The sequence below is a fragment of the Lithobates pipiens genome, unplaced genomic scaffold, assembly GCF_037356315.1.
Source record: "Lithobates pipiens isolate NorthernLeopardFrog02 unplaced genomic scaffold, aLitPip1_a1.2 Scaffold_18, whole genome shotgun sequence".
Classification (NCBI taxonomy): Eukaryota; Metazoa; Chordata; class Amphibia; order Anura; family Ranidae; genus Lithobates; species Lithobates pipiens.
In genome coordinates this window covers 656,260,479-656,287,912 of record NW_027507758.1, presented here as the reverse complement: position 1 = coordinate 656,287,912, position 27,434 = coordinate 656,260,479, and the positions used below count along the sequence as shown (strand labels likewise).

At 48.6% G+C, this 27,434-nt stretch overlaps 1 protein-coding gene across 2 annotated transcripts; it reads right to left on the bottom strand.

Moving 5' to 3' along the window:
• Positions 1-350: 350 nt before the first annotated feature.
• Positions 351-18,593, bottom strand: TRMT61B (tRNA methyltransferase 61B). 2 transcript variants are annotated; one of them, XM_077489444.1, is made up of 7 exons: positions 17,563-18,592; positions 13,299-13,401; positions 10,974-11,164; positions 6,396-6,487; positions 3,154-3,359; positions 2,394-2,480; positions 351-522 (listed from the first exon to the last, which is right to left on the bottom strand). In XM_077489444.1, exons 1-7 carry the CDS (start codon positions 18,553-18,555, stop codon positions 458-460), a joined length of 1,737 nt encoding a protein of 578 aa, XP_077345570.1. In that variant the 5' UTR covers positions 18,556-18,592; the 3' UTR covers positions 351-457. The 2 variants fall into 2 exon arrangements, with proteins under 2 accessions (XP_077345570.1, XP_077345571.1); XM_077489445.1 differs by lacking the exon at positions 2,394-2,480 and having other exon boundaries at positions 17,563-18,593.
• Positions 18,594-27,434: the final 8,841 nt, after the last annotated feature.

Here is a 27,434-nt window from a genome sequence, read left to right as displayed (position 1 = left end):
CTACCCATTCCCTTGCCCCCTATCCCATACCCTACTGAATCCCCCCCTCTCTTCCATTACCCACCCGTTTCCTTGCCCCCTATGCCCTACCCCACTCACTCAATCACCCCCCTCGAGCATCATCCCCCCATAACCACCCATTCCCTTGTCCCCTATGCCCTACCCCACTCAATCCCCCCCTAGTTCTTCCTGATGGGAACAGCATTAGCACTTTATTATTATACTGTTATGACTCTGATCACACGCGTGATACACGGCAATCTCTTATACTGTGCCGACTATCGCAGCCCTATCCTTGTTTATTGTCAGTGTATGAATCTTCTTCTCCTGAATAAAGACCACACACAAAGTAGAAGTCAGAGATTTATTTGGGTCACTGTGTGCTGCATATTGTAAAAAATGGAGCTATGTACACATAATAATAATAATAATAATACACATAATAAAGTCCTCCACATCAGCCGGAATCTTCTGGATCTGTTGGTGGTGCCGGGTTCAATTTCCTCAGGTGCACAAGAAAGGCTGGAAAATAAATATCAATTCTGCTGAATGGTCATTCATAGTCACAGCCAATCTATAACAGAGTTCTCAGCCAATCAATAACAGAGTTCACAGCCAATCAATAACAGTTAGAGTTTGGCAATCTATGTAATGGGAACACACTGGGGACATCCAGGGCATGGTGGGGACAAACATTCCGCCTGACGGAGAGAGCGCCTCCTCATGTCCAACCCGGAGACGAGGGCCAGGCGTGGAAAGTAGTAACGCACCGATATCTTTCCTCACCGATATCAATTACCGATCCCTTTGCTCACCGATATCAATTACCGATACGTTTCTTCACTGATATCAATTACGGATCCCTTTCCTCACCGACACCAATTACCGATCTCTTTCCTCACCGACACCAATTACCGATCCCTTTCCTCACCGACACCAATTACCGCTCCCTTTCCTCACCGACACCAATTACCGATCCCTTTCCTCACCGATATCAATTACCGATATCTTTCCTTGCCAACACCAATTACCGCTCCCTTTCCTCACCAACACCAATTACCGCTCCCTTTCCTCACCGACACCAATTACCGATCCCTTTCCTCACCGACACCAATTACCGATCCCTTTCCTCACCGACACCAATTACGATACCTTTCCCGGTGCACTCGTGACCACACGGCTGGGCACTTAAAGAGCCATGTACAGGTACGTGACTGTGCCCAGCCGTGCCATTCTGCCGATGTATATGTGCAGGAGGCGGTCCTTAAGCAGTTAAGGAACTGAAATCCAATGAATGCAAGACCTGAAGGGAAGGCCAGAGATCGGATGAAAAGCATATTCCCAGCTTTAGAGCCCTTTCACACTGTGCCGCCTAGGGCGTCAGCGGTAAATCTGCGCTATTTTTAGCGCCGCTTTACCGTCGTTTTAGCGGCGCTATTCGGCCGATAGCAGGGCGGTGTTACCCCCCCTGCTAGCGGCCGAAAAGGGGTTAAATCCGCCCACAAAACACCACAGCAGTGTCGTTTTGCCGGCGGTATAGCAGTGCTGCCCTATAGATTTCAATGGGGAGAAGCAGTGGAGGAGTGGTGAGTTCACCGCTCCGAAGAAGCTGCTGGCAGGGCTTTCACACTTGAATGAATGGAGCCGCTTTTTTCAGGCGCTATTTTTAGCGCTGTAGCGTCTGAAAAACGCCTTCAGTGTGAAAGGGGTCTAAGACCCCTTTCACACCAGGGCGTTTTGCAAGAGCTATAGTGTTAGAAATAGCGCCTGCAATGCGCCCTAAAAAAGCTGCACCATTGTCTGTAGTGTGAAGGCCCGAGGGCTGTCACACTGGAGCGGTGCGCTAACAAGACGTCAGGGAAAAGTCCTGCCAGCAGCTTCACGCCGCTCCTTCACCGCTGCTCCCCATTGAAATCAATGGGGCAGCGCTGTAATACCGCCGGCAAAACGCCGCTATTGCTGCATATTGCCTGCGGTTTTAACCCTTTCTTGGAAGCTAATGGTGGGTAAAAGCGCCCCGATAGCAGCCGAAATGTGCCGCAAATCCGGCGGTAAAACGCCACTAAAAATAGCAGTGTTTTACCGCCCACGCTATGGGCGGTGTGGTGTGAAAGGGGTCTTACAATTTTATTTTTTTCCCAACTTACAAAATTATCAGCAAGTTAGCATAGCAGACATTTCTTACATTCCATGTATATTATTCTACAGAGACTCAGCTACCGATAGTGGGGATCAGTGTAGAAAACAAGCAATTAACTGCTCCCAATAGCAACCAATGAGAAGGCAGCACAAGCGAGGAAAGGAAAGCAGACATTCAGATGGTTGCTATGGGCAACAGCGCAGTCTTTTCTTTCATGTTCTTATCTTTTAAAAACAGCATGTCTGATACTTACCTGTGTGTCCTGTTTGCCAAGGGAGAGGTCGAGCAATATAAGGCACTTGTCCAAATGCCTCTGATCCTGCTGGGCATTCATCGCCCTCTACAGGAAGAAAAGAAAAATACTGTATGAAAGGTAGAATTATACTATGATTTATTTTACCACTTCCCGCACAGCCTATTGTAATATGATGGCTGGGCGTGACGTTCATTGTTCTGGGTGGATGTCATATGACGTCCTCCCAGAACGTTCCTTGTGCACCCCGAGGCACGATCTGTCACCGGCTGTGTCCATCTGAGACGGCCTATGACTGATCAGTGCTCCGGCCCGCCACCGGATACCACGTGATCACTGTGACTGATCACAGCAGATCATCTGACAACTGTACACGGTGGATGGCTTCCATACATGCCATTTTTATTGTGTACAATTGTGTTGCTAGCTGTGATTGGTCACAATGATCACATGGTACAGACAAGGCCAATCACAGCCCATCTGTACCATGTGATTAGCTCTGGCCAATCACAGCTAATCACAATAGTAAAACACCGAATGAATCAGTTTCATTCAGTAAAAATGCTGACAGGCTCCCGTTGTGAGCTGGGTGGGGGGGGCATGCGCCCTAGACAGCGACGTACAAGTATGTCGCTTTGCCTACAGCGGGCGCTCGTCCGCACTACATTGGGGGGGGGGGGACACGCAGATATTGATTAGTGATCCTTTGCTGTGATTTAACGAATACGTGCCCTGCTGGTACCCCCCTGTAGTATCTTACCATCTGTTCCACCATCGTCATCCTCTTCTTCCCCTCGATGAAGCTGTTCCGGTGTTTGAGGCTCCATCCTCTTGGAAAGTTTGCCGTCTTTGCGTACGGATGGCACCACCAGCCAGTCTGTGACACTGACTTCTTCAATCTTTTCACACATCAGTGGAAGCTTGCAGCACCGAATCCCCTCCAGGAGGTCAATGACCTGCGTGATGCTTACATGGACACAACGCAGAGCAGAAAATCAATCCCAGGTGACGTCATGCTGTTTTCAGACATTACAAAAAAAGTAAGGTGTGTGTGTAGATAAAGCTGAACTCCCGGATTCCCTGACTTTTCACCTTCATCTCCCTTTCCCCATCCACAAGAAAGAAAAACAAAAAGACAAAACTTTTTTTTTCATGCCAAAGTTGTCACATGACGTCAGCCCTGGGGGCGTGGGGCCGGGGGGGGGGGGAGGGGTGGCTAAACATGTGTGCAAATAACACAAAAACGTCTCTGGCAAAGAACGGGTCACCAAACTGTCTACCCATCGAATGCCCGCTGCGATCACAGGAACAGCACCACCGCAGCTGCAGAATCAAACACAGGCTGAGATGACGGCTTCCTTGGCTGAATAGGATAGGAGGGTTTAGTTCCATTTTGAGTCAACCTTTTATTGCACCCTGAAGAAGCACTTCAGTGACTGTCACTGAAATAAATATGGACAATAATGTGCTCCATGCAAAGAAGATAGAACCTACCTCTCCGGCTGCCCGCGTCGCTGAGCGTCGGGTTCCTGGTGCTCGGCGGGTCGATCCACCAGCCGTTACGTCACCCCCTGTGTCCTATAGTGACGTACCGTCTGGCGGGAGGAGCACCGAGGGCGGCCAGAAATCCGACACTCCTGGAAGTGTCAGATTCTGAAGATTCTTCCTCCGTCTGTTTTTCTTTATAGGAAAAAGAAATTCTGACATGCAAGATTGCAAATAAATAATGAATTAAGAATAATAATATATTATTATCCTTAATATTAATAATATTAATGAATTAAGAAGAATAATTTTGTAGAAAAATACATTGAATATTAAACAAAGTCATGAACATTGAAAAATCAAGATATGCAAATTGATGATGCAAAGATCCTATACCCAACGCATTTCGGAGATGAATGTTGTCTCCTTCATCAGGGATAATATATAATATCTTATTCATTTACACATACATGAGGTTGTCCGTATTCATTTTAAAAGAGACACTGTCACATGGAGTTATCCGACCATCCTGCTCACATTATCACTGCTTGAAGTAAATCTATGTGAAGGAAGTATCTCCAGCCCAGAGCGTATAATGAAAAAAAAAATATATATAGGGACAACTATGGTGAACAGACAGGCCATGGTCAACATGCGGACCATGGGCAACAGGCGGACCATGGGCAACAGGCGGACCATGGGCAACAGGCGGACCATGGACAACAGGCAGACCATGGGCAACAGGCAGACCATGGGCAACAGGCAGACCATGGGCAACAGGCAGACCATGGACAACAGGCTGACCATGGACAACAGGCTGACCATGGGCAACATGAGGACCATGGACAACAGGCTGACCATGGGCAACAGGCGGACCATAGACAACAGGCTGACCATGCACAACAAGCTGACCATGGACAACAAGCTGACCATGAGCAACAGGCGGACCATGGGCAACAGGCGGACCATGGGCAACAGGCGGACCATGGGCAACAGGCGGACCATGGGCAACAGGAGGACCATGGGCAACAGGCAGACCACGGTCAACAGGCAGACCACGGTCAACAGGCAGACCACGGTCAACAGGCAGACCACGGTCAACAGGCGGACATATCCGGAGATGCTGACGGGAGATTGAACACATTCACATCCTTCAATGCAACAGTGATTGGATCACTTTACATCCTCTCCTGATCTTTCTGTCCCTCCAAGCCTGGCTGCCGGTGTTTGATATGACCTCACATTAAGGATTCCTGTTCTGTAGGCCCCAGTACACATGGCCTTGCCACAATTAGGAACAAGCCCCTCTCTATTGAATTGGGGCATATATATAGGGACTATTTTTTCATTATACGCTCTGGGCTGGAGATACTTCCTTCACAGAGAGATTTACTTCAAGGTCGAATGACTCCATGTCACAGTGTCTCCGTTTTAAAATGAATATGGGCGACCTCATGTATGTCCAATTGAATAAGAGATTATATATATCCTGTTTAACCCCTGATGAAGGAGACATTCATCTCCGAAACGCGTTGGGTATAGGATCTTTGCCTCAATTTGCATATCTTGGTTTTTCAATGTTCATGACTTTGTTTTAATATTCAATGTATTTTTCTACAAAATTATTAAAATGATTCTTCTTAATTCATTGTTTGCTGGTAGTGCCTAAAAAAAATCCCACCCCTAGGGGTTCTCTTTCTTTTTTTATAGGAGACATCAGAGGTGCTGACGGCAGCAGGAGAGGTGAGCGCGGTCTTCTTTGCACGGAGGACTTTATTTTTATTTTTTTTTACATATGTATTGCCCTTACTGGCCTCCTAAAAAATGCTTTTCACCTGGCTATTTCCAATATATTCTACAAGCAGTGAGTGAAATCAGAACTCCTTATCCATACATTCTCTAGACCAGGGGGTCTCAAACTGGCGGCCCTCCAGCTGTTGCGAAACTACAAGTCCCATGAGGCATTGCAAGGCTGACAGTTACAAGCATGACTCCCACAGGCAGAGGCATGATGGGGCTTGGAGTTTCGCAACAGCTGGAGGGCCGCCAGTTTGAGGCCCCTCTGCTCTAGGCTGATGACTTAGGCCCTTTTCACAAAGGCCTTTAACAGGTGGACCCGATCGGACCCTCCATTCACCCCAATGGAGCGGTAGATGTCAGCGGTCACATGTCCGGTGACTCCCGCCGCTATATGATCCTGTCTACTAAATCCAGACGGATATGATCGGGTGAAAATGGACAGGCGGTGCATTTTCACCCTATCTCCCCATAGAGGAGAGTGGGGCTGGGTCCGTCTCCCCGGATCTGTCATCTACCTGCTTAGCGGGGATCAGCGGAGCCATTCCCACCCACCACTGAGCAAGTAGAGTCCACCAAATGGAGGCGCCTGTATGAATGGGGCCTTAGAAAGTATTGAAGCCAAAAGGATGAGTCTAACATGAGTAACAAAGACGGACTGATCGATGAGATGTTATGTTTGCATGTTTTAGACGTAACAGGAAACCTTTATGGACTTACTTAGCGATGTACGCGGCACACACGGCTCCCGGCTTGAGGTTCCTTGTTATTACTGGAAGAGCCATTTGTGGGTTCAACATGTCCAGTGCAGCCTACAGAAAGGATAAGGAATAAAGCACCTTATGGAAGCCACTAATCGTCAATATGAAAGAATTCAGCCTGCCTCCAGAAGACGTCATTTCTGACGACACGCGTAGGGAATGGCTACAACGTGACGTCAACATGTACACCTGCCAACCGGAGCCTGGAGCCCGGTGCGGCTAATTCAGCCAGCTGCTCTGGAAGTGTCACCTGCAGGTAAAATTATTTGGTATTTGCGGCTGTAGAGCCCGTTTTGAGCTTGCTATATGCATTGTTGCTGTGCCCATTCACATATATTTTTATAAACTGGTGTGCCCAAGTCGCGTTTAATAAATGAAATTTTTATACTTACATATTTATACTTCACTAGGGGGAAGGCATCATTTTTATTTTTTGGCAAGCACCTAATGCTGGTGGAGAGATCCAGATGGAGGATGCACCCTAAGCATGGAAAACCGTGTACAGTAATACCTCGGAACGCGGTTTACGAGCATTTCGCAATACGAGCTATTATTATTATTTTTTTAAATCCTGACTCGGGTTGCGAGCGTTGTCTCGCAAGATGAGCAGGATTCAAGCCAATAGGGTGTGTGCAGTACCGCATCTGGCCAGAAGTGTGGGGGCGCTGGTGACACTTGGAGCCACTCTGAATCTGCGATCCTCTCCAAGTGCATCCGAGTGATTCCAATCGGTCTCCGAGTGTTTCTGAGTGTCTACGGCACCCCCACCTCTGGCCACATGCGGTACTGCATACAATCAAAGTCACCGTGGAACTAATTATCTGAGTTTCCATTGACTCCTATTGGGAAAATCGCTTTGCTATACGAGTGCTTTGGATTACAAGCATTTTTCTGGAACGAATTATGCTCATAATCCAAGGTACCACTGTATTACGGTATAAGTCTATCTGACTATTTATAATGTAGTGATCCACACTGTCCGGTAAGAGGCTCCTTTATACAGTGACACCTGGTGGTGGATGCACGCTTTTTTCCCCCCAACAGGAAATAGGAGTGCGGGGACACTTCTAACAACATATCAATTGTCACATAAATCGCCATCAATCTCGGATTGTGCGTTGGACTTTTTCTTTTTCACTTTATATGGCTTTGCGTTGATTTAAGTTGTGATTCCACACTATCAATCACAGACTGTTCGTATACTAACTGCTTTCTGGGCACTTTACATAGGAGTACGGCGGCAGAGCGGCTCTCCTGTGCTGGAATATGTATATCTAACACGTGATCCAGCACTACCGGATAGGGGGTGCACATAGGTGTGCTAGGTGGTGCGCCGGTGCTCCGTCAAAAAAGTCAACTCGTCAAAATCTCCGGGTGATGTCACATGGTGACCCCGCCCCTTATGTCGTCACAGTCCCGGAGGATGCTGGGGCTGTGACGACATAAGGGGCGGGGTCACCATGTGACATCACCCGGTGATCCCGCCCCTTGTCCCTATATAAGTCGCCGCACAACGCCTCCCTGCCATTGCGGCCACAGAGAGCGTTGTGTCAACATCGCAAGGAAGAAGAGAAGAAGGCGGCGGCGGTGACAGAAGACCGGGCCAACGCTAGTAAAAGAGCTATAAGAAGATAGCGGAGGCCCGGCAAGAAGAACCGAAGAGCGGAACAAGACCCCCGAAGAGCGGGACAAGACCCTGAAGTCAGAAGAAGACCCCCGGATAACGGCATCGACGAAGAAGAAAGCCGGGCGCCTCCGGTACTAAAAGAGCTAGCAAAAGAGCAGAAGATAGTGGAGGAGTCCGGCAAGAAGACCCCCCTAGATGGAAGAAGACCACCGGAGCTGTCTAATAAATTATTTTAAAAACTTCTGTTTTGGTTGTGTTTTTTTATTTACACATTTTTTTACCAGGTGAATGGGTAGGTGTACATCGTACCCCATACTCATTCACATAGGGTGGGGGGCCGGTATCTGGGGCCCCCTTATTAAAGGGGGCTCCTGGATTCTGATAAGCCCCCCGCCTGCAGACCCCGACAACCAACAGCCAGAGTTGTCGGGAAGAGGCCCTTCTCCTCATCAACATGGGGACAAGGTGCTTTGGGGTGGGGGGGCCCCAGGGACCCCCCTTCCCCAAAGCACCCCCATATGTTGGGCGCACGTGGCCTGGTACGGCTCAGGAGGGAGGGGCGCTCGCTCATCCCCACCCCCTTTCTTGACCGGCTGGGCTGCGTGCTTGGATAAGGGTCTGTATGGAGGCGGCGACATTGACCTCCTTCCCTAGTCCCGTCTACCTGGAGCCACGTTCAAAATGAATGGATTTTACTCCATGTGCGCAAGTCCGTTCATTTCAAAAGTCCTGCCATAGTCCGGCGGATTGTCCACTGGACCTACTCGTCCGGATAGTCTGATTGTGTGTACGGGCCTTCCTTTATCTAGATACACCACGTCTACGGGCCTTCCTTTATCTAGATACACCACGTCTATGGGCCTTCCTTTATCCAGATACACCACGTCTACGGGCCTTCCTTTATCTAGATACACCACGTCTACGGGCCTTCCTTTATCCAGAAACACGTCTACGGGCCTTCCTTTATCTAGATACACCACGTCTACGGGCCTTCCTTTATCCAGATACACCACGTCTACGGGCCTTCCTTTATCCAGATACACCACGTCTACAAGCCTTCCTTTATCAAGATACACCACGTCTACGGGCCTTCCTTTATCTATATACACCACGTCTACGGGCCTTCCTTTATCCAGAAACACGTCTACGGGCCTTCCTTTATCTAGATACACCACGTCTACGGGCCTTCCTTTATCTAGATACACCACGTCTACGGGCCTTCCTTTATCCAGATACACCACGTTTACGGGGCCTTCCTTTATCTAGATACACCACGTCTACGGGCCTTCCTTTATCCAGATACACCACGTCTACGGCCTTCCTTTATCTAGATACACCACGTCTATGGGCTTTCCTTTATCCAGATACACCACGTCTACGGCCTTCCTTTATCTAGATACATCACGTCTACGGGCCTTCCTTTATCCAGATACACCACATCTACGGACCTTCCTTTATCCAGATACACCACGTCTACGGGCCTTCCTTTATCTAGATACATCACGTCTACGGGCCTTCCTTTATCCAGATACACCACATCTACGGACCTTCCTTTATCCAGATACACCACATCTACGGGCCTTCCTTTATCCAGATACACCACGTCTACGGGCCTTCCTTTATCCAGATACACCACATCTACGGGCCTTCCTTTATCCAGATACACCACATCTACGGGCCTTCCTTTATCCAGATACACCACGTCTACGGGCCTTCCTTTATCTAGATACACCACGTCTACAGGCCTTCCTTTATCTAGATGGCAACTCACCTACTCATAATAGATTTGTTTGGCAAGAACGATTCTTCATGAATCCATGCTGATTACTGCTAATGATACCGTTCTCATTACTAAAATCTTGTATATAGTCCCTTATTATCCCCTCCAAGAGTTTACATACTATTGATGTGAGGCTGACTGGTCTGTAATTCTCAGGGATGTATTTGGGGCCCTTTTTAAATATTGGAGCTACATTGGCTTTTCTCCAATCAGCTGGTACCATTCCCGTCAGTAGACTGTCAGTAAAAATTAGGAACAACAGTCTGGCGATTACTTGACTGAGTTCCCTAAGTACCCTCGGGTGCAAGCCATCTGGTCCCGGTGATTTATTAACGTTACGTTTCCCAAGTCTAATTCTAATTCTGTCCTCTGTTAGCCGTCAGGGTGCTTCCTGCACTGTCACTGTACTGATGACACTGGTTGGGAAAGGGTTAAACGTCTAGGGGCGACCAAATGGTTAAATATGTGCCTAGCCAGTATTGTACTATGTGAGAGGCTTTCGGTAAAGGATGTGCTCTTCAGGGAAACAAAGTCCGCCACATCCCCGCCGACAGGACGGAGCTCTGTGTTGTTCACGTATGCAGAGCTCTGTCCTGTTTTCCCCTTTGCCGATCAGCGGGTGCCAGCGGACAATTTTTGGCCGGCACCCGCTGATCGGCCTGTGCTGTAATAACACTATAGATGGTCACTGTACTAATAACACTGGCTGGGAAGGGGTTAACATCTTGGGGGGGCGATCAAAGGGTTAAATGTGCGTCTAACAATGTGTAATGTGTGTTGTTTTTGCTAAGCAATGTGCTGGTTTGCTTTGCAGGGAGAACAATACCGGCCCATCGCTGGTGTCAGTAGAAAGTTCTGTGTTGTTTACCTACACAGGGCTCTCTTCTGTCATTCACTCAGCCGATCGGCGGATTCCTGCCATAATTCATTGGTCAGGACCCGCTGACCAGCAAAGGGCAGCACAGATGGGAGTGCGCGCCCCCTACCCGGAATTGCTGGATCACGTGTACATGTATGTGATCCAGCACAGCGGGGGGAGGGGGGGGCGTTCTGCCGCAGTAATTCTGCAGTCAGCCAGTGACTATAAAAACAAACGACTGATCGAAGAGTACAGGGAATGTGATACTCACAGCATCGAAGGCCACAGATTTAATGTCAGGAAGGGCGTCGGTGACGCTCTTGTTGAAAAAACGAACATTATCCGGCCACGTCCGACCGCTGCGAATCTGCCACGCCTTCCTCCAATTGGAAAAGTTCCTCTTCGCGACTTCGTGGTGGTCGGCACGCACTTCGAAGCTGTACACGGCGCCCTCTGAGCCCACTGGGGGGGGCGGGGGGGTGTCAAGGTGAGCAGATACATAAGAGGAGAGATGAGAGCAAGGTGAAGGCGGGTGAGATCTACAATGGGGGATGGGCAAAATCCACACACAGAAAGGTAATGAGATCCTTAACAACTCCCCTACCAGGACTGTTTTTGCACACACGTTAACCCCTTCAATACCGGGAACTCGCCCCCATTTTGCAAATAAGTAATATTTCTCCTTCGCTGATGTGCACCGATTGGAACTGAAAGGCTGCTGCAGGGATGAGGCTGCGCCGATGGGCACTTATGAGGCTGCAGGGATGAGGCTGCACTGATGGGCACTAATGAGGCTGCACTGATGAGGCTGCTGCACTGATGGGCACTGATGAGGCTGCTGCAGTGATGGGCACTAATGAGGCTGCTGCAGTGATGGGCACTAATGAGGCTGCTGCACTGATGGGCACTAATGAGGCTGCTGCACTGATGGGCACTAATGAGGCGACACTGATGGGCACTAATGAGGCGACAATGATGTGGCTGCACTGATAGGCGGTACTGATGGGCACTAATGGGTGGCACTCAAAGGCACTGTTGGGGCTACACTGATGAGGCGGTACTGATAGAAAGCACTAATAGGTGGCACTCACGGGCACTGATAGGCAGCACTGTTGGGGCTGCACTGATAGGAACTGATGAGGTGACACTGATGGGCACTAATGGGTGACACTCACGGGCACTGTTGGGGCTGCACTGATGATCAGTGCCCTGATTACCTGTGTACATGTCCCCTGTCACACTTGCCTGTTACTGGCTCTGCTTTCCTCACACTGTGACGTGAGGAAAGGACCGCTGATAACCTGCAAGTGTGTTTACATTATGATCCAATCACAGCTGATCACACGGTAAAGAGCCTCTGTGATTGGCTCTTTACCCAGATCTGTGACGTGCTGTGTTCAAGGCACACAGCGATCACCGATCCTTCCACCAGGGGGCATGCGGGAGGCTCGTTCTCAAGAGGATGTCAATAGACGCCCTCCCAGAAATGTGCAACCGTGCTGTAGCCGTCAGTTGACTATAGCGCAGTCAGCAAGGGGTTAAAATGTACACTTTAAGTCTTAGTCTGTAGGGTTTAATGTTGAGTTGGCCCACCCTTTGCAGCATTTGCGAGGTCAGGTGCTGATGTTGGATGAGAAGGCCTGGCTCGCAGTCTCCACTCTAATTCATCCCAAAGGTGTTCTATCAGGTTGAGGTCAGGACTCTGTGCAGGCCAGTCAAGTTCCTCCACCCCAAACTTGCTCATCCGTGTCTTTATGGACCTTGCTTTGTGCACTGGTCCCAATCATTTGGTGGAGGGGGGGGGGGGGGTTATGGTGTGGAGGAGAGATTATGGTGTGGAGGTGTAGAGGGGGGATTATGGTGTAGAGGGGGGTTTATGGTGTGGAGAGGGGATTATGGTGTGGAGGGGGGATTATGGTGTGGAGGAGGGATTATGGTGTGGAGGGGGGATTATGGTGTGGAGGGGGGATTATGGTGTGGAGGGGGGATTATGGTGTTGAGGGGTGATTATGGGATGGAGGAGGGATTATGGTGTGGAGGGGTGGAGGAGGGATTATGGTGTGGAGGAGGGATTATGGTGTGGAGGGGGGATTATGGTGTGGGGGATTATGGTGTGGGGAGGTGGAGGGGGGATTATGGTGTGGAGGGATTATGGTGTGGAGGGGGAATTATGATGTGGGGTTGTTTTTCAGGGGTTGGCTGAGTTTGGGGTGGAGGAACTTGTTATGTAGCCGATCGGCTCGCCTGTCACACTGTCGGCAAATCTAAATCAGATTGTAAGACATGTGGCCGGGTGAATCTGGGTTCTTACACTGACCACGACATTCACCCATTAGCAGTGAAAGCCAAGCATTGCCAGATTCCCATCCTGCACAGGGCTATGGACTTCTGGTGTGACAGCCGTGATTGGCCCATCATGGTCACATGCTCCTCCATACCCAGAAGTACTAGATGCTCCTTCCGCCCCCGGCGCTCAGTGCAGAGACAGGCCGGGGGTATATATATATATATATATATATAATATATAGTATGTTGTGTAGAGGAACCCGTTTTGCTATAGAGGATGAGGGATAGAACCTCCGTCCATCACACTCACCTGCACGAGACAAGAACAGGCTGAACGCTCCGGAACCAGAACCGGCCTCCAGCACCACATCCCCGGGACTGACGTCCATCATCATCATCATGGCCGCCACGTCCTGCCAGAGGGAAGATTATGTCAGTAATGTGACAGATCGCGGCACCCCAGAAAACCATCACCTTTATTCAGGAATCAGACACAGCCAGGGGACAGGGGGCTCTTGACCGCTTGCCCCCCCCCCCCCAACCTTCATATACCCCCCCTTCCTGCACTCACCTGCTGCCCCCATAACATGTTGGTAAACCCCGTGTAAGCTCCATAGTGGGGGGGCGTTGGGACTCACCCCAGGAAAAGGTACAATTCTGCCCCCTGTCCACCCATACCCGGGCACTGTATCATGGAAGGAGGGCACACCCTGCCCTGCACTCGGGTATGATTGGGGGTGAGTCTAAGGAGATCGGGGTGAGCTTTCTAGAGACTCTCTCAATTTTCCCTCAACTCATACAATATCTCACAAAAGTAAGTACACCCCTCACTCACATCTGTGTAAATCTTTTCATGTGACGACACCGAAGAAATGACACTTTGTGACAAGTCACATTTTGCTACCCGCTGTAGTGCGCATGCGCGCCGCCGCCATATGCGCGTTCCAGCACAGGGCCCCTCGCCACGCTTTGGGCACAGCCTCGCTTCACCATTATTATAATCTAACTCTATATCTATGTGATAGGTCGCCATATGTGACGAAATGCCGGCAGTGCGGCATCACCGCTTCACGCCGGGAACCCTACTGGCAGCGGGGGGGGGGGGGGGGGAGGAGCGAAACCGCTGACGTAATTCGTCGCAGCCCAGACTCCCGGAAGTGGGGGGGCAGGATACCTGTCCAATGAGTGGAAGTTTCAATTTTGGGCGGAACTCCGCTTTAAGTGGTTAAATACCACCAAAAGAAAGCTCCATTTGTGAGAGAAAAAAACAATAACAATGTTACATGACCGCGTAATTGTCATTCAAAATGCAACAGCAGTGAAAGCTTAAAATTGGCCTGGGCAGGGAGGGGGGGAAGGTCTCCGGTATTGAAAGGGTTAAAGCGGACCTCTATGGGACTGTGACACCCTGGCAGTGCGAGGGTTAAATGCTGCTTTAGTCTCAGGATGAAGGAGTACGGTGTAGGATCCCGGAGGAGAGGGGGGAGGGGCTCTGAAATCCTGTAATAAGGTGACAACGCTGTTCCTCCTTACATACAGTATTATGTAGTGTTGTCACCCTATGACAGGAAGTGTGTTACAGGCAGGATCACCACATGGGGGGGGGGGGGGGGGTCTATGGACTGGGAAGACATCAGCACTGGCTTTATCATGTGTGAACATTTTTTATCGGTTGGGAAGATCCAATGTCCCGTCACCACTGTGCTGACACCAACCAACCAACCAACCAACCAAGGACAGTTTTGGATGGAGGCCGATTTGGATTTTTTGGGAAAAAAAATCAGAGCACCTGAGATAAGGCCATGCGGATAAAGCCCCTGTACTCAAGGACCCAACGGCAACAAAGTCACACTAACCACCATACTTGTCCTGCTGGTCATCTACTGACCCTCCTAACCACCGTACTGTCCTACTGGTCATCTACTGACCCTCCTAACCACCATACTGTCCTACTGGTCATCTACTGACCCTCCTAACCACCATACTGTCCTACTGGTCATCTACTGACCCTCCTAACCACCATACTGTCCTACTGGTCATCTACTGACCCTCCTAACCACCATACTGTCCTACTGGTCATCTACTGACCCTCCTAACCACCATACTGTCCTACTGGTCATCTACTGACCCTCCTAACCACCATACTGTCCTACTGGTCATCTACTGACCCTCCTAACCACCATACTGTCCTACTGGTCATCTACTGACCCTCCTAACCACCATACTGTCCTACTGGTCATCTACTGACCCTCCTAACCACCATACTGTCCTACTGGTCATCTACTGACCCTCCTAACCACCATACTGTCCTACTGGTCATCTATTGACCCTCCTAACCACCATACTGTCCTACTGGTCATCTACTGACCCTCCTAACCACCATACTGTCCTACTGGTCATCTACTGACCCTCCTAACCACCATACTGTCCTACTGGTCATCTACAGACCCTCCTAACCACCATACTGTCCTGCTGGTCATCTACTGACCCTCCTAACCACCATACTGTCCTACTGGTCATCTACTGACCCTCCTAACCACCATACTGTCCTACTGGTCATCTACTGACCCTCCTAACCACCATACTGTCCTACTGGTCATCTACTGACCCTCCTAACCACCATACTGTCCTACTGGTCATCTACTGACCCTCCTAACCACCATACTGTCCTACTGGTCATCTACTGACCCTACTAACCACCATACTGTCCTACTGGTCATCTACTGACCCTCCTAACCACCATACTGTCCTACTGGTCATCTACTGACCCTCCTAACCACCATACTGTCCTACTGGTCATCTACAGACCCCCCCTAACCACCATACTTGTCCTGCTGGTCATCTACTGACCCTCCTAACCACCATACTGTCCTACTGGTCATCTACTGACCCTCCTAACCACCATACTGTCCTACTGCTCAACTACAGACCCTCCCTAACCACCATACTTGTCCTGCTGCTCATCTACAGACCCTCCTAACCACCATACTTGTCCTGCTGGTCATCTACTGACCCTCCTAACCACCATACTTGTCCTGCTGGTCATCTACTGACCCTCCTAACCACCATACTGTCCTACTGGTCATCTACTGACCCTCCTAACCACCATACTGTCCTACTGCTCATCTACAGACCCTCCTAACCACCGTACTGTCCTACTGCTCATCTACAGACCCTCCTAACCACCATACTTGTCCTGCTGGTCATCTACTGACCCTCCTAACCACCATACTTGTCCTGCTGGTCATCTACTGACCCTCCTAACCACCATACTGTCCTACTGGTCATCTACTGACCCTCCTAACCACCATACTGTCCTACTGCTCATCTACTGACCCTCCTAACCACCATACTGTCCTACTGCTCATCTACTGACCCTCCTAACCACCATACTGTCCTACTGCTCATCTACAGACCCCCCCTAACCACCATACTTGTCCTGCTGCTCATCTACAGACCCTCCTAACCACCATACTGTCCTACTGGTCATCTACTGACCCTCCTAACCACCATACTGTCCTACTGGTCATCTACTGACCCTCCTAACCACCATACTGTCCTACTGCTCAACTACAGACCCTCCCTAACCACCATACTTGTCCTGCTGCTCATCTACAGACCCTCCTAACCACCATACTGTCCTACTGGTCATCTACTGACCCTCCTAACCACCATACTGTCCTACTGGTCATCTACTGACCCTCCTAACCACCATACTGTCCTACTGGTCATCTACTGACCCTCCTAACCACCATACTGTCCTACTGCTCATCTACAGACCCCCCCCCCCTAACCACCATACTGTCCTACTGCTCATTTACAGACCCCCCTAACCACCATACTGTCCTACTGGTCATCTACAGACCCCCCCTAACCACCATACTGTCCTACTGGTCATCTACTGACCCTCCTAACCACCATACTGTCCTACTGGTCATCTACTGACCCTCCTAACCACCATACTGTCCTACTGGTCATCTACTGACCCTCCTAACCACCATACTGTCCTACTGGTCATCTACTGACCCTCCTAACCACCATACTGTCCTACTGGTCATCTACTGACCCTCCTAACCACCATACTGTCCTACTGGTCATCTACTGACCCTCCTAACCACCATACTGTCCTACTGGTCATCTATTGACCCTCCTAACCAACATACTGTCCTACTGGTCATCTACAGACCCTCCTAACCACCATACTGTCCTTCTGGTCATCTACTGACCCTCCTAACCACCATACTGTCCTTCTGGTCATCTACTGACCCTCCTAACCACCATACTTGTCCTACTGGTCATCTACAGACCCTCCTAACCACCATACTGTCCTACTGGTCATCTACTGACCCTCCTAACCACCATACTGTCCTACTGGTCATCTATTGACCCTCCTAACCACCATACTGTCCTACTGGTCATCTACAGACCCTCCTAACCACCATACTTGTCCTGCTGGTCATCGACTGACCCTCTACCCACCATGCCTGGTTGTTTCTTTATCTCATTGGTATAAATTATCCCTCACGTGATTCCTTATTCCTTCATGGGACAGTGTCGGCCCAGCTCCTGTATACCTTTGGATAGGCAATAGTTGGCCCCCTCTTCATGAAGCGGACATATTCCTCCAAAGAGGGTCTTCTCAGAAGGAATTTGTGCCCAGTAGAAGTCTGGAGGCTCAGTCCCGGCAGTTTGCCCATTATGTCTTGGTTGCTGATGGCCCCCCAGTTAGTGATGAGTTTGCCGTGAGGTTTCAGGAGGAACATCTTCTTGAACATGGAATGGTATTTCCTCTTGTACGCCGCCAGCAGGAGGTCCCCGGGAGTGAACGGTACACCCTGCGGAGGTGAGAGGTCACCATCTACTTCTGGGGTGGGAAGGGAGGTGGGTGATGGAGGGGGTGTTGGGGGATGGGGTGGAGAGTTCTCTTCTGTGGCCTCCTCGGCATGTGGTGGGGCCAATTTCCCAAATTCTTCTGACACATCTTTACCCCATAGAGGTACTGGAGCTCCAACGTCCTCTGGTTCTACATGGAAGGGGCTTCCTAGAGATGATGGGGGTGGGGCGACCTGGTCCAAGGACTCCTTACCAGGTGAAATAGACAGTTCCGGCCCCCGCAGATCCTGGACCTCTCTGCCCAGTAGAGGTGCCGAAGCTCCGATGTCCCCCAGTCCCACATCAAAGGTGTTTTTTTCCATAGAGGAAAGGGGTGGGGTGACCTGGTCCAAGGGCCCCTCGCCTTCTGGACTGGGCAGTTCCGGCCCCCGCAGATCCTGGACCTCTTTGGAGATGAGCTCAGGGGGGATCATCCTACTGACCCTGTCCAGGGGAGACAGAGATCTGCCCCATGCTCTCCTGAGCAGCCTGTCCCTGGCAGATTCTTGGGCTCCTCCTCCCTCCTGGGCCCCTGGGGCATCTTCCCTGCTGCCTCCTCCCGGGCAGTCTGAGTGACTGGCAGCTGGGGGAAGGCGGAGCCTGCAGGAGAGGAGAGAGTCCGCACCGCCAGCAGGGGGCAGTGTGCGGGAGAGCAGAGCGCGGCACAGCAGAGGAACCTTCCTCCCCGGGAACATGCTGACACTCAGCCCGCGCACCGCACTGACGTCATCAGCCGGCGACACACAGGAAGTGCGCTGCACGTGTGTGCCCGGAGTGTGACATGTGCGGAGAGACTGCGAATTACCATTCCTATATACGTCACAGGGTGCAATATACATCAGAGTGCAATATACACCACAGGGTACTGTATACATCAGAGTGCAATATACAACTATAATGCATCACAGTACTATATACATCACAGGGGGCGATATACACCTATATACATCACAGTACTATATATCACAGGGTGCAATATACACCTATATACATAACAGGGTGTAATATACACATCACAGTACTATATACACCTATATACATCACAGGTTGCAATATACACCTATATACATCACAGTACTATATACACCTATATACATCACAGTACTATATGCACCTATATACATCACAGTACTATATACACCTATATACATCACAGTAATATATATCACAGGGTGCAATATACATCCAATATACACCACATAGTGCAATATACACCTATATACATCACAGAGTGTAATATACCAGTACATTAAAGAGGAAGTAAACCCTTTAGTGATGGGAAGTCCGGATCTTTTAACTGAATCGGTTCATTTCGAACTACTCAGTGAAATGAACCGATTCAATGAATGGATTCTTCGGTTCTTCGGTTCACTTGCTGAGTCTACTGACAAGCAAGTGAACTGAAGCTCTGACTCAGCCTTCTTAAATGATTAGAATCAAAAGAATGATTCTTCTCAGAAGGCTGGCAGGTCCTGGGAGGTTTACTTGCATTTAGTTCCTTGCTAGTAGCACAATCCTATTATTCTGTCAGATCAGCCGTGTCATCAATTTTGGTGACACATAAAGCTGTGAAAATGAAAAGCGGATTTTTGTGCATATGATGGGCTAACTACACAGTTACCATTGCTAGACATATTTTTCCGTTCTCTTTACAGCGTATTCACAGGAAAAATGATTGTATTTTACTTCCGTGTGCAGGCGAAGTGTCCACGGTAGTAAAATCCAATCGTTAGGCTCCTTTCACACTTGTGCGACTTGAAAGTCATGCAATTTTTGCCACGATTTTTACCGTGACTTTGATGCGATTTTGATGTGACTTGAAGGAATACTTATGTAATCTTGAGGTCTCTGCCTCAAGTCGCATCAAAATCGCACCAAAGTAGTGCAGTAACTACTTTGAAGTCGCTGTGACTGGAAGACCCACAGATATGAACGGTACTCATTGGAAATCTTGGGGTACGACTTGTCATGCGACTTTGTAGTCCCAGGTTGCATGATAAGTCACACAAGTGTAAAAGGAGCCTCATTATGCACTGTAAAGACTACGGACAAATCTGATAGCTAGCAATCTTACATGTGAAGTTGGCCCATCAGAATGCAGAAAATACACACAAAAACACGCTTTTCATTTACACGACTGTTTGTGCATCACCGAAAGTCGCAATATTGGCTGCTCCTATAGATCGCTTGATCTGACAGAACACCTGCTACCCAGGTCACTGAGCACAATCCTATACTCATATAATCATATACCAGACCCCATATATGCAATAAAGAGAACCTGTCACTTCAACAAACGATCACATAGGGGCTTGTTAAGTGAAAAATTTATAAAATAAAAACTAAAACCATCCCCACCAACCCCGATATCTGCATGTGAATAAATGTTTTTTTTTATCGTAATTATTCCAGTACTTTCAAATAGTTTTATATTGTTCTATTAAAAACTGTTGATTTTTTTCCTATTTTGTCTGTGTTATTTTTTATACCACTATTTAAAAAATGGTCATGGTTGGAGGAATTAAAAAAAATAAATAATAATCTAAGGATCCAGGGGGCATAGAAATCTCAGGACCAGAACGCAGAAAAATATTACCATAAAGCAGGATAAAATGTATTTTTGTGTTATAAAAATTAGACAGCTCTCTCATTCAGTTATATAGCTACTAAATTAGACACATGTCCCAGAAGGCATTCCTGTCCTTCTTAACATGAATATCTTCTTTAGCATAAACCAACTAAATATTAAAGGGTTAAATAATTAATCTGAATGAGGATATCTTCTTATCCTGACTCTGTCCTCTCTGTCTATAAAGCAGTCTGTAAGTGTACTACTGCTAGCTGATCATTGATTTAGTGTAGTGTTCTCTACTGGTGGGACTCGTGGTTCTTTTAGTGTACTGTGTTCTAAAAACTGATATGATTCTTTCACTCGTTAACTCGGTAACTTGTACGATTCTTTAACTCGGTGTACTGTTCGATTCTTTAACTCGGTGTACTGTTCGATTCTTTAACTCGGTGTACTGTGTACTCCTGGCTCTTGTTTTAAGTTTGTATCCAGTTCCTGAGTGTCGCTGTGCTTTGAGTCAGCTGATTGGTTGCAGGGAGGGGCCGAGCTCTCTCACTCTAGGATCATATTACCACTGCCAGCTCTGCTGCTCTGCTATGTACTGAGTGCAGAGTGATATGTTTCAAACGAATCAGTTCACTGAAAAGAATCGATTCAAAAGAACGATTCGTTCATGAACTGGACATCACTAAAACCCTTCCAAACAACTTGGACCTATAGGTAAGCCTAGATTAAGGCTTACCTGTAGGTCCAAGCAATATCTCCTAAACCTATATGGTTTAGGAGATATTTGCCCGAAAATGGGAACCGCTGTCTACGGCGCATGCGCCGTAGACAGCGGCGCGCAGGCGCACTAAATGCGGCAAATCCAAGAATGGATTTGCCAAATTTGTCGACTCCCGTGCGCATGCGCGGGAGTGACGTCATCGAGGCTTCGCCGCTGTGATTCGTCGGAGCTGCGAGACGCCACAAGCAACATGGATGCGGCGGACTACAGGGGACAGCGGCGACTTCGCTGGCTCCTGTGTCAGGTAAGTGACACATAATGAGCTACTATGCGATGCATAGTAGTCCATTATGCTTTACCTTTGCAGGGAAAAAAAGAGGAAGTAAACCCATCAGGGTTTACTTCCTCTTTAAAGGGTGCAATATACATCTATATACATTACAGGGTGCAATATACATCACAGAGCGCAGTCTACACCTATACATCACAGGGTGCAATATACATCTATATACATCCAGTGTGATCACAGAGTGCAATATACATCCAGTGTGATCACTAGGGATGAGCTGAACACCCCAAGCCCCCCCCCCCCCCCCCCCCAGTTCGGTTCGCACCAGAACATGCGAACATGTGAACCTTATTAAAGTCTAAGGGACAAGAACATGAAAAATCAGAAGTGCTAATTTTTAAAGGCTTATATGCAAGTTATTGTCATAAAAAGTGTTTGGTGGAGAGTACATGGAAGAAAGGATCACTATGGTACATGGAAGGCAGCAAGAATCACTATGGTACATGGAAGGCAGGAATGATCACTATGGTACATGGAAGGCAGCAAGGATCACTATGGTACATGGAAAGAAGGATCACTATGATACATGGAAGGCAGGAAGGATCACTATGGTACACGAAAGGAAGGAATGATCACTATGATACATGGAAAGCAGGAAGGAAGGATCACTATGGCACATGGAAGGCAGGAAGAAAGGATAACTATGGCACGTGGAAAGCAGATAGAAGGATCAATATTTCACATGGAAGGCAGGAAGAACGATAACTAAGGCGCATGGAAGGCAGGAAGAAAGGATAACTATGGCGCATGGAAGGCAGGAAGGATCACCATAGCACATGGAAGGCAGGAAGGATCACCATGGCACATGGAAGGCAGGAAGGATTACTATGGCACATGGAAGGCAGGAAGGAAGAATCACTATGGCACATGGGAGGCAGGAAGGAGCACTATGCTACATGGAAGGCAGAAAGGATCACCATGGCATGTGGAAGGCAGGAAGCATCCCAGTGGGACATGGAAGGCAGGCAGGAAGGATCACTATGGCACATAGAAGGAAGGATCACTATGATACATGGAAGGATCACTATGGCACATGGAAGGCGGTAATCATCACTATGGCACATAGAAGGCAGGAAGGAAGGATCACTATGGCACATGGAAGGCAAAAAGAAGGAGTAATATGACACATGGAAGTCAGGAAGAAAGGATCACTATGGCACATGGAAGGCAGGAAGAAAGTATCACTATGGTACATGGAAGGCAGGAAGGATTACTATGGCACATGGAAGGCAGGAAGGAAAAATCACTATGGCACATGGGAGGCAGGAAGGAGCACTATGCTACATGGAAGGCAGAAAGGATCACCATGGCATGTGAAAGGCAGGAAGCATCCCAGTGGGACATGGAAGGCAGGCAGGAAGGATCACTATGGCACATAGAAGGAAGGATCACTATGATACATGGAAGGATCACTATGGCACATGGAAGGCAGTAATCATCACTATGGCACATAGAAGGCAGGAAGGAAGGATCACTATGGCACATGGAAGGCAAAAAGAAGGAGTAATATGACACATGGAAGTCAGGAAGAAAGGATCACTATGGGACATGGAAGGCAGGAAGAAAGTATCACTATGGTACATGGAAGGATCACTATGGCACATGGAAGGAAGGATCACTATGGTACATGGAAGGAAGGATCGCTGTGTTGCATGGAAGGCAGGAAGGAAGGATCACTATGGCACATGGAAGGAAGGAATGATCACTATGGCACATGGAAGGAAGGATCACTATGGCACATAGAAGGCAGGAAGGAAGGATCACTATGGCACATGGAAGGCATGTAGAAAGGATCACTATGGTACATGGAAGGAAGGATCACTATGTTACATGGAAGGCAGGAAGAAAGGATCACTGTGGCACATGGATGGCAGGAAGGAAGGATCACTGTGGCACATGGAAGGAAGGCTGGCTATGGTACATGGAAGGCAGGGAGGAAGGATCACTATGGCACATGGAAGGGAGGAAGATCACTATGCCACATGGAAGGCAGGAAGGACCACCATGGCACATGTGAAACAGGAAGCATCCCAATGGGACATGGAAGGCAGAAAGGAAGGATCACTATGGTACAATGAAGGCAGGCAGGGAGGATCACTATGGCACATGGAAGGCAGGAAGAAAGGATCACTGTGGCACATGGAAGGAAGGATCACTATGGCACATGGAAGACAGGAAGAAAGGATCACTATGGCACATGGAAGGAAGGATCACTATGGCACATGGAAGGAAGGATCACTATGGCACATAGAAGGCAGGAAGAAAGGATCACTATGGCACATGGAAGGCAGGAAGGATCACTAGGGCACATGGAAGGAAGGAAGGATCACTATGATACATGGAAAGCAGGAAGGAAGGATCACTATGGCACATGGAAGAAAGGATTACTATGGCACATGGAAAGCAGAAAGAAGGATCAATATTTCACATGGAAGGCAGGAAGAACGATAACTATGGCACATGGAAGGCAGGAAGAAAGGATAACTATGGCGCATGGAAGGCAGAAAGGATCACTATGACCCATGGAAGGATCACCATAGCACATGGAAGGCAGGAAGGATCACCATGGCACATGGAAGGCAGGAAGGATTACTATGGCACATGGAAGGCAGGAAGGAAGAATCACTATGGCACATGGGAGGCAGGAAGGAGCACTATGCTACATGGAAGGCAGGAAGGATCACCATGGCACGTGGAAGGCAGGAAGCATCCCAGTGGGACATGGAAGGCAGGCAGGAAGGATCACTATGGTACATGGAAGGATCACTATGGCACATGGAGGGCAGTAATCATCACTATGGCACATAGAAGGCAGGAAGGAAGGATCACTATGGCACATGGAAGGCAAACAGAAGGAGCAATATGACACATGGAAGGCAGGAAGAAAGGATCACTATGGCACATGGAAGAAAGGATCACTATGGTAGATGGAAGGCAGGAAGGATCACTATGGCACATGGAAGGAAGGATCACTATGGTACATGGAAGGAAGAAAGGATCATTGTGTTACAAGGAAGGAAGGATCACTATGGCACATGGAAGGAAGGATCACTATGGCACATGGAAGGCAGGAAGAAAGGATTACTATGGCACATGGAAAGCAGAAAGAAGGATCAATATTTCACATGGAAGGCAGGAAGAACGATAACTATGGCACATGGAAGGCAGGAAGAAAGGATAACTATGGCGCATGGAAGGCAGAAAGGATCACTATGACCCATGGAAGGATCACCATAGCACATGGAAGGCAGGAAGGATCACCATGGCACATGGAAGGCAGGAAGGATTACTATGGCACATGGAAGGCAGGAAGGAAGAATCACTATGGCACATGGGAGGCAGGAAGGAGCACTATGCTACATGGAAGGCAGGAAGGATCACCATGGCACGTGGAAGGCAGGAAGCATCCCAGTGGGACATGGAAGGCAGGCAGGAAGGATCACTATGGTACATGGAAGGATCACTATGGCACATGGAGGGCAGTAATCATCACTATGGCACATAGAAGGCAGGAAGGAAGGATCACTATGGCACATGGAAGGCAAACAGAAGGAGCAATATGACACATGGAAGGCAGGAAGAAAGGATCACTATGGCACATGGAAGGCAGGAAGAAAGGATCACTATGGTAGATGGAAGGCAGGAAGGATCACTATGGCACATGGAAGGAAGGATCACTATGGTACATGGAAGGAAGAAAGGATCATTGTGTTACAAGGAAGGAAGGATCACTATGGAACATGGAAGGAAGGATCACTATGGCACATGGAAGGCAGGAAGGATCACTATGGCACATGGAAGGAATGATCAATGTGGCACATGGAAGGCAGGAATAAAGCATCACTATGGTACATGGAAGGCAGGAAGAATCACTATGGCACATGGAAGGAAGGATCACTATGGTATATGGAAGGAAGGAAGGATCGCTGTGTTGCATGGAACCCAGGAAGGAAGGATCACTATGGCACATGGAAGGAAGGAATGATCACTATGGCACATGGAAGGCAGGAAGGAAGGATCACTATGGCACATGGAAGGCAGGAAGGATCACTATGGCACATGGAAGGCAGGAAGGAAGGATCACTATGGCACATGGAAGGCAGGTAGAAAGGATCACTATGGTACATGGAAGGAAGGATCACTATGTTACATGGAAGACAAGAAGAAAGGATCACTATGGCACATGGATGTCAGGAAGGAAGGATCACTATGGCACATGGAAGGAAGGCTGGCTATGGTACATGGAAGGCAGGGAGGAAGGATCACTATGGCTCATGGAAGGCAGGAAGGATCACCATGGCACATGGGAAACAGGAAGCATCCCAATGGGACATGGAAGGCAGAAAGGAAGGATCACTATGGTACATTGAAGGCAGGCAGGAAGGATCACTATGGCACATGGAAGGCAGGAAGAAAAGATCACTGTGGTACATGGAAGGAAGGAAGGATCACTATGGCACATGGAAGGCAGGAAGAAAGGATCACTATGGCACATGGAAGGAAGGATCACTATGGCACATGGAAGGCAGGAAGGAAGGATCACTGTGGCACATGGAAGGCAGGAAGGAAGGATCACTATGGCACATGGAAGGCAGGCTGGAAGGATCACTATGGCACATGGAAGGTAGGAAGGAATGATCACTGTGGCACATGGAAGGCAGGAATAAAGCATCACTATGGTACATGGAAGGCAGGAAGAATCACTATGGCACATGGAAGGAAGGATCACTATGGTACATGGAAGGAAGGAAGGATCGCTGTGTTGCATGGAAGGCAGGAAGGAAGAATCACTATGGCACATGGAAGGAAGGAATGATCACTATGGCACATGGAAGGCAGGAAGCAAGGATCACTATGGCACATGAAAGGAAGGATCACTATGTTACATGGAAGGCAAGAAGAAAGGATCACTATGGCACATGGATGTCAGGAAGGAAGGATCACTATGGCACATGGAAGGAAGGCTGGCTATGGTACATGGAAGGCAGGGAGGAAGGATCACTATGGCACATGGAAGGCAGGAAGGATCACCATGGCACATGGGAAACAGGAAGCATCCCAATGGGACATGGAAGGCAGAAAGGAAGGATCACTATGGTACATTGAATGCAGGCAGGAAGGATCACTATGGCACATGGAAGGAAGGAAGGATCACTATGGCGCATGGAAGGCAGGAAGAAAGGATCACTATGGCACATGGAAGGAAGGATCACTTTGGCACATGGAAGGCAGGAAGGAAGGATCACTGTGGCACATGGAAGGCAGGAAGAAAGGATCACTATGGCACATGGAAGGATTTCTATGGTACATGGAAGGAAGGATCACTGGTACATTGAAGGCAGGAAGGAAGGATCACTATGAACTTGTTCTGGCACTGCTCCACTATGGGATTCAGCACAGATTTGCAGGACATTGGGATTTACTTGAAATCCCAGGACAGTCCTGGGGAATCTGGGACGGTTGGGAGGTATGACTAAACCCTGGATAGGTGGGTTAGCAAATTAATTACAGCCACAGAACTACCCTGTTTCCCCGAAAATAAGACCTAGCGTGATTGTCGGTGATGGCTGCAATACCCCCCCCCCCCCAATAAGCCCTAGTTAAAGTCCTTGTAGGTCTTATTTTCAGGGTAGGGCTTATCTTCGGGGAAACAGGGTAGGGCTTATTTGGGGGGCATGGCTTATATTGCAGCCATCACTGACAATCAGGCTAGGTATTATTTTCGGGGAAACAGGGTACTAATGATAAAATAATTTGCACCCGTACAAAACTGAGAGGCATGTACACAAATGCCAGGAGAAAAGCTAACAAAATGGAGGAAGTGGAGCTGCTGTTACACGAGGAGGGTGTGGACTTTGTGGGAATATCTGAAACTTGGATTGACAGCTCACATGACTGGCTGGCAACTATCCAGGGGTGTGACAGACCC

Coding starts and splice junctions, on each gene's coding strand:
- TRMT61B (XM_077489444.1), bottom strand. CDS start 18,555: ATGTTCCCGGGGAGGAAGGTTCCTCTGCTGTGCCGCGCTCTGCTCTCC. Junction 13,402..17,562: donor CAACTATTGCCTATCCAAAG/GTATACAGGAGC, acceptor TCCCTCTGGCAG/GACGTGGCGGCCATGATGAT. Junction 523..2,393: donor TTGGCAAACAGGACACACAG/GTAAGTATCAGA, acceptor TTTATTTTCCAG/CCTTTCTTGTGCACCTGAGG.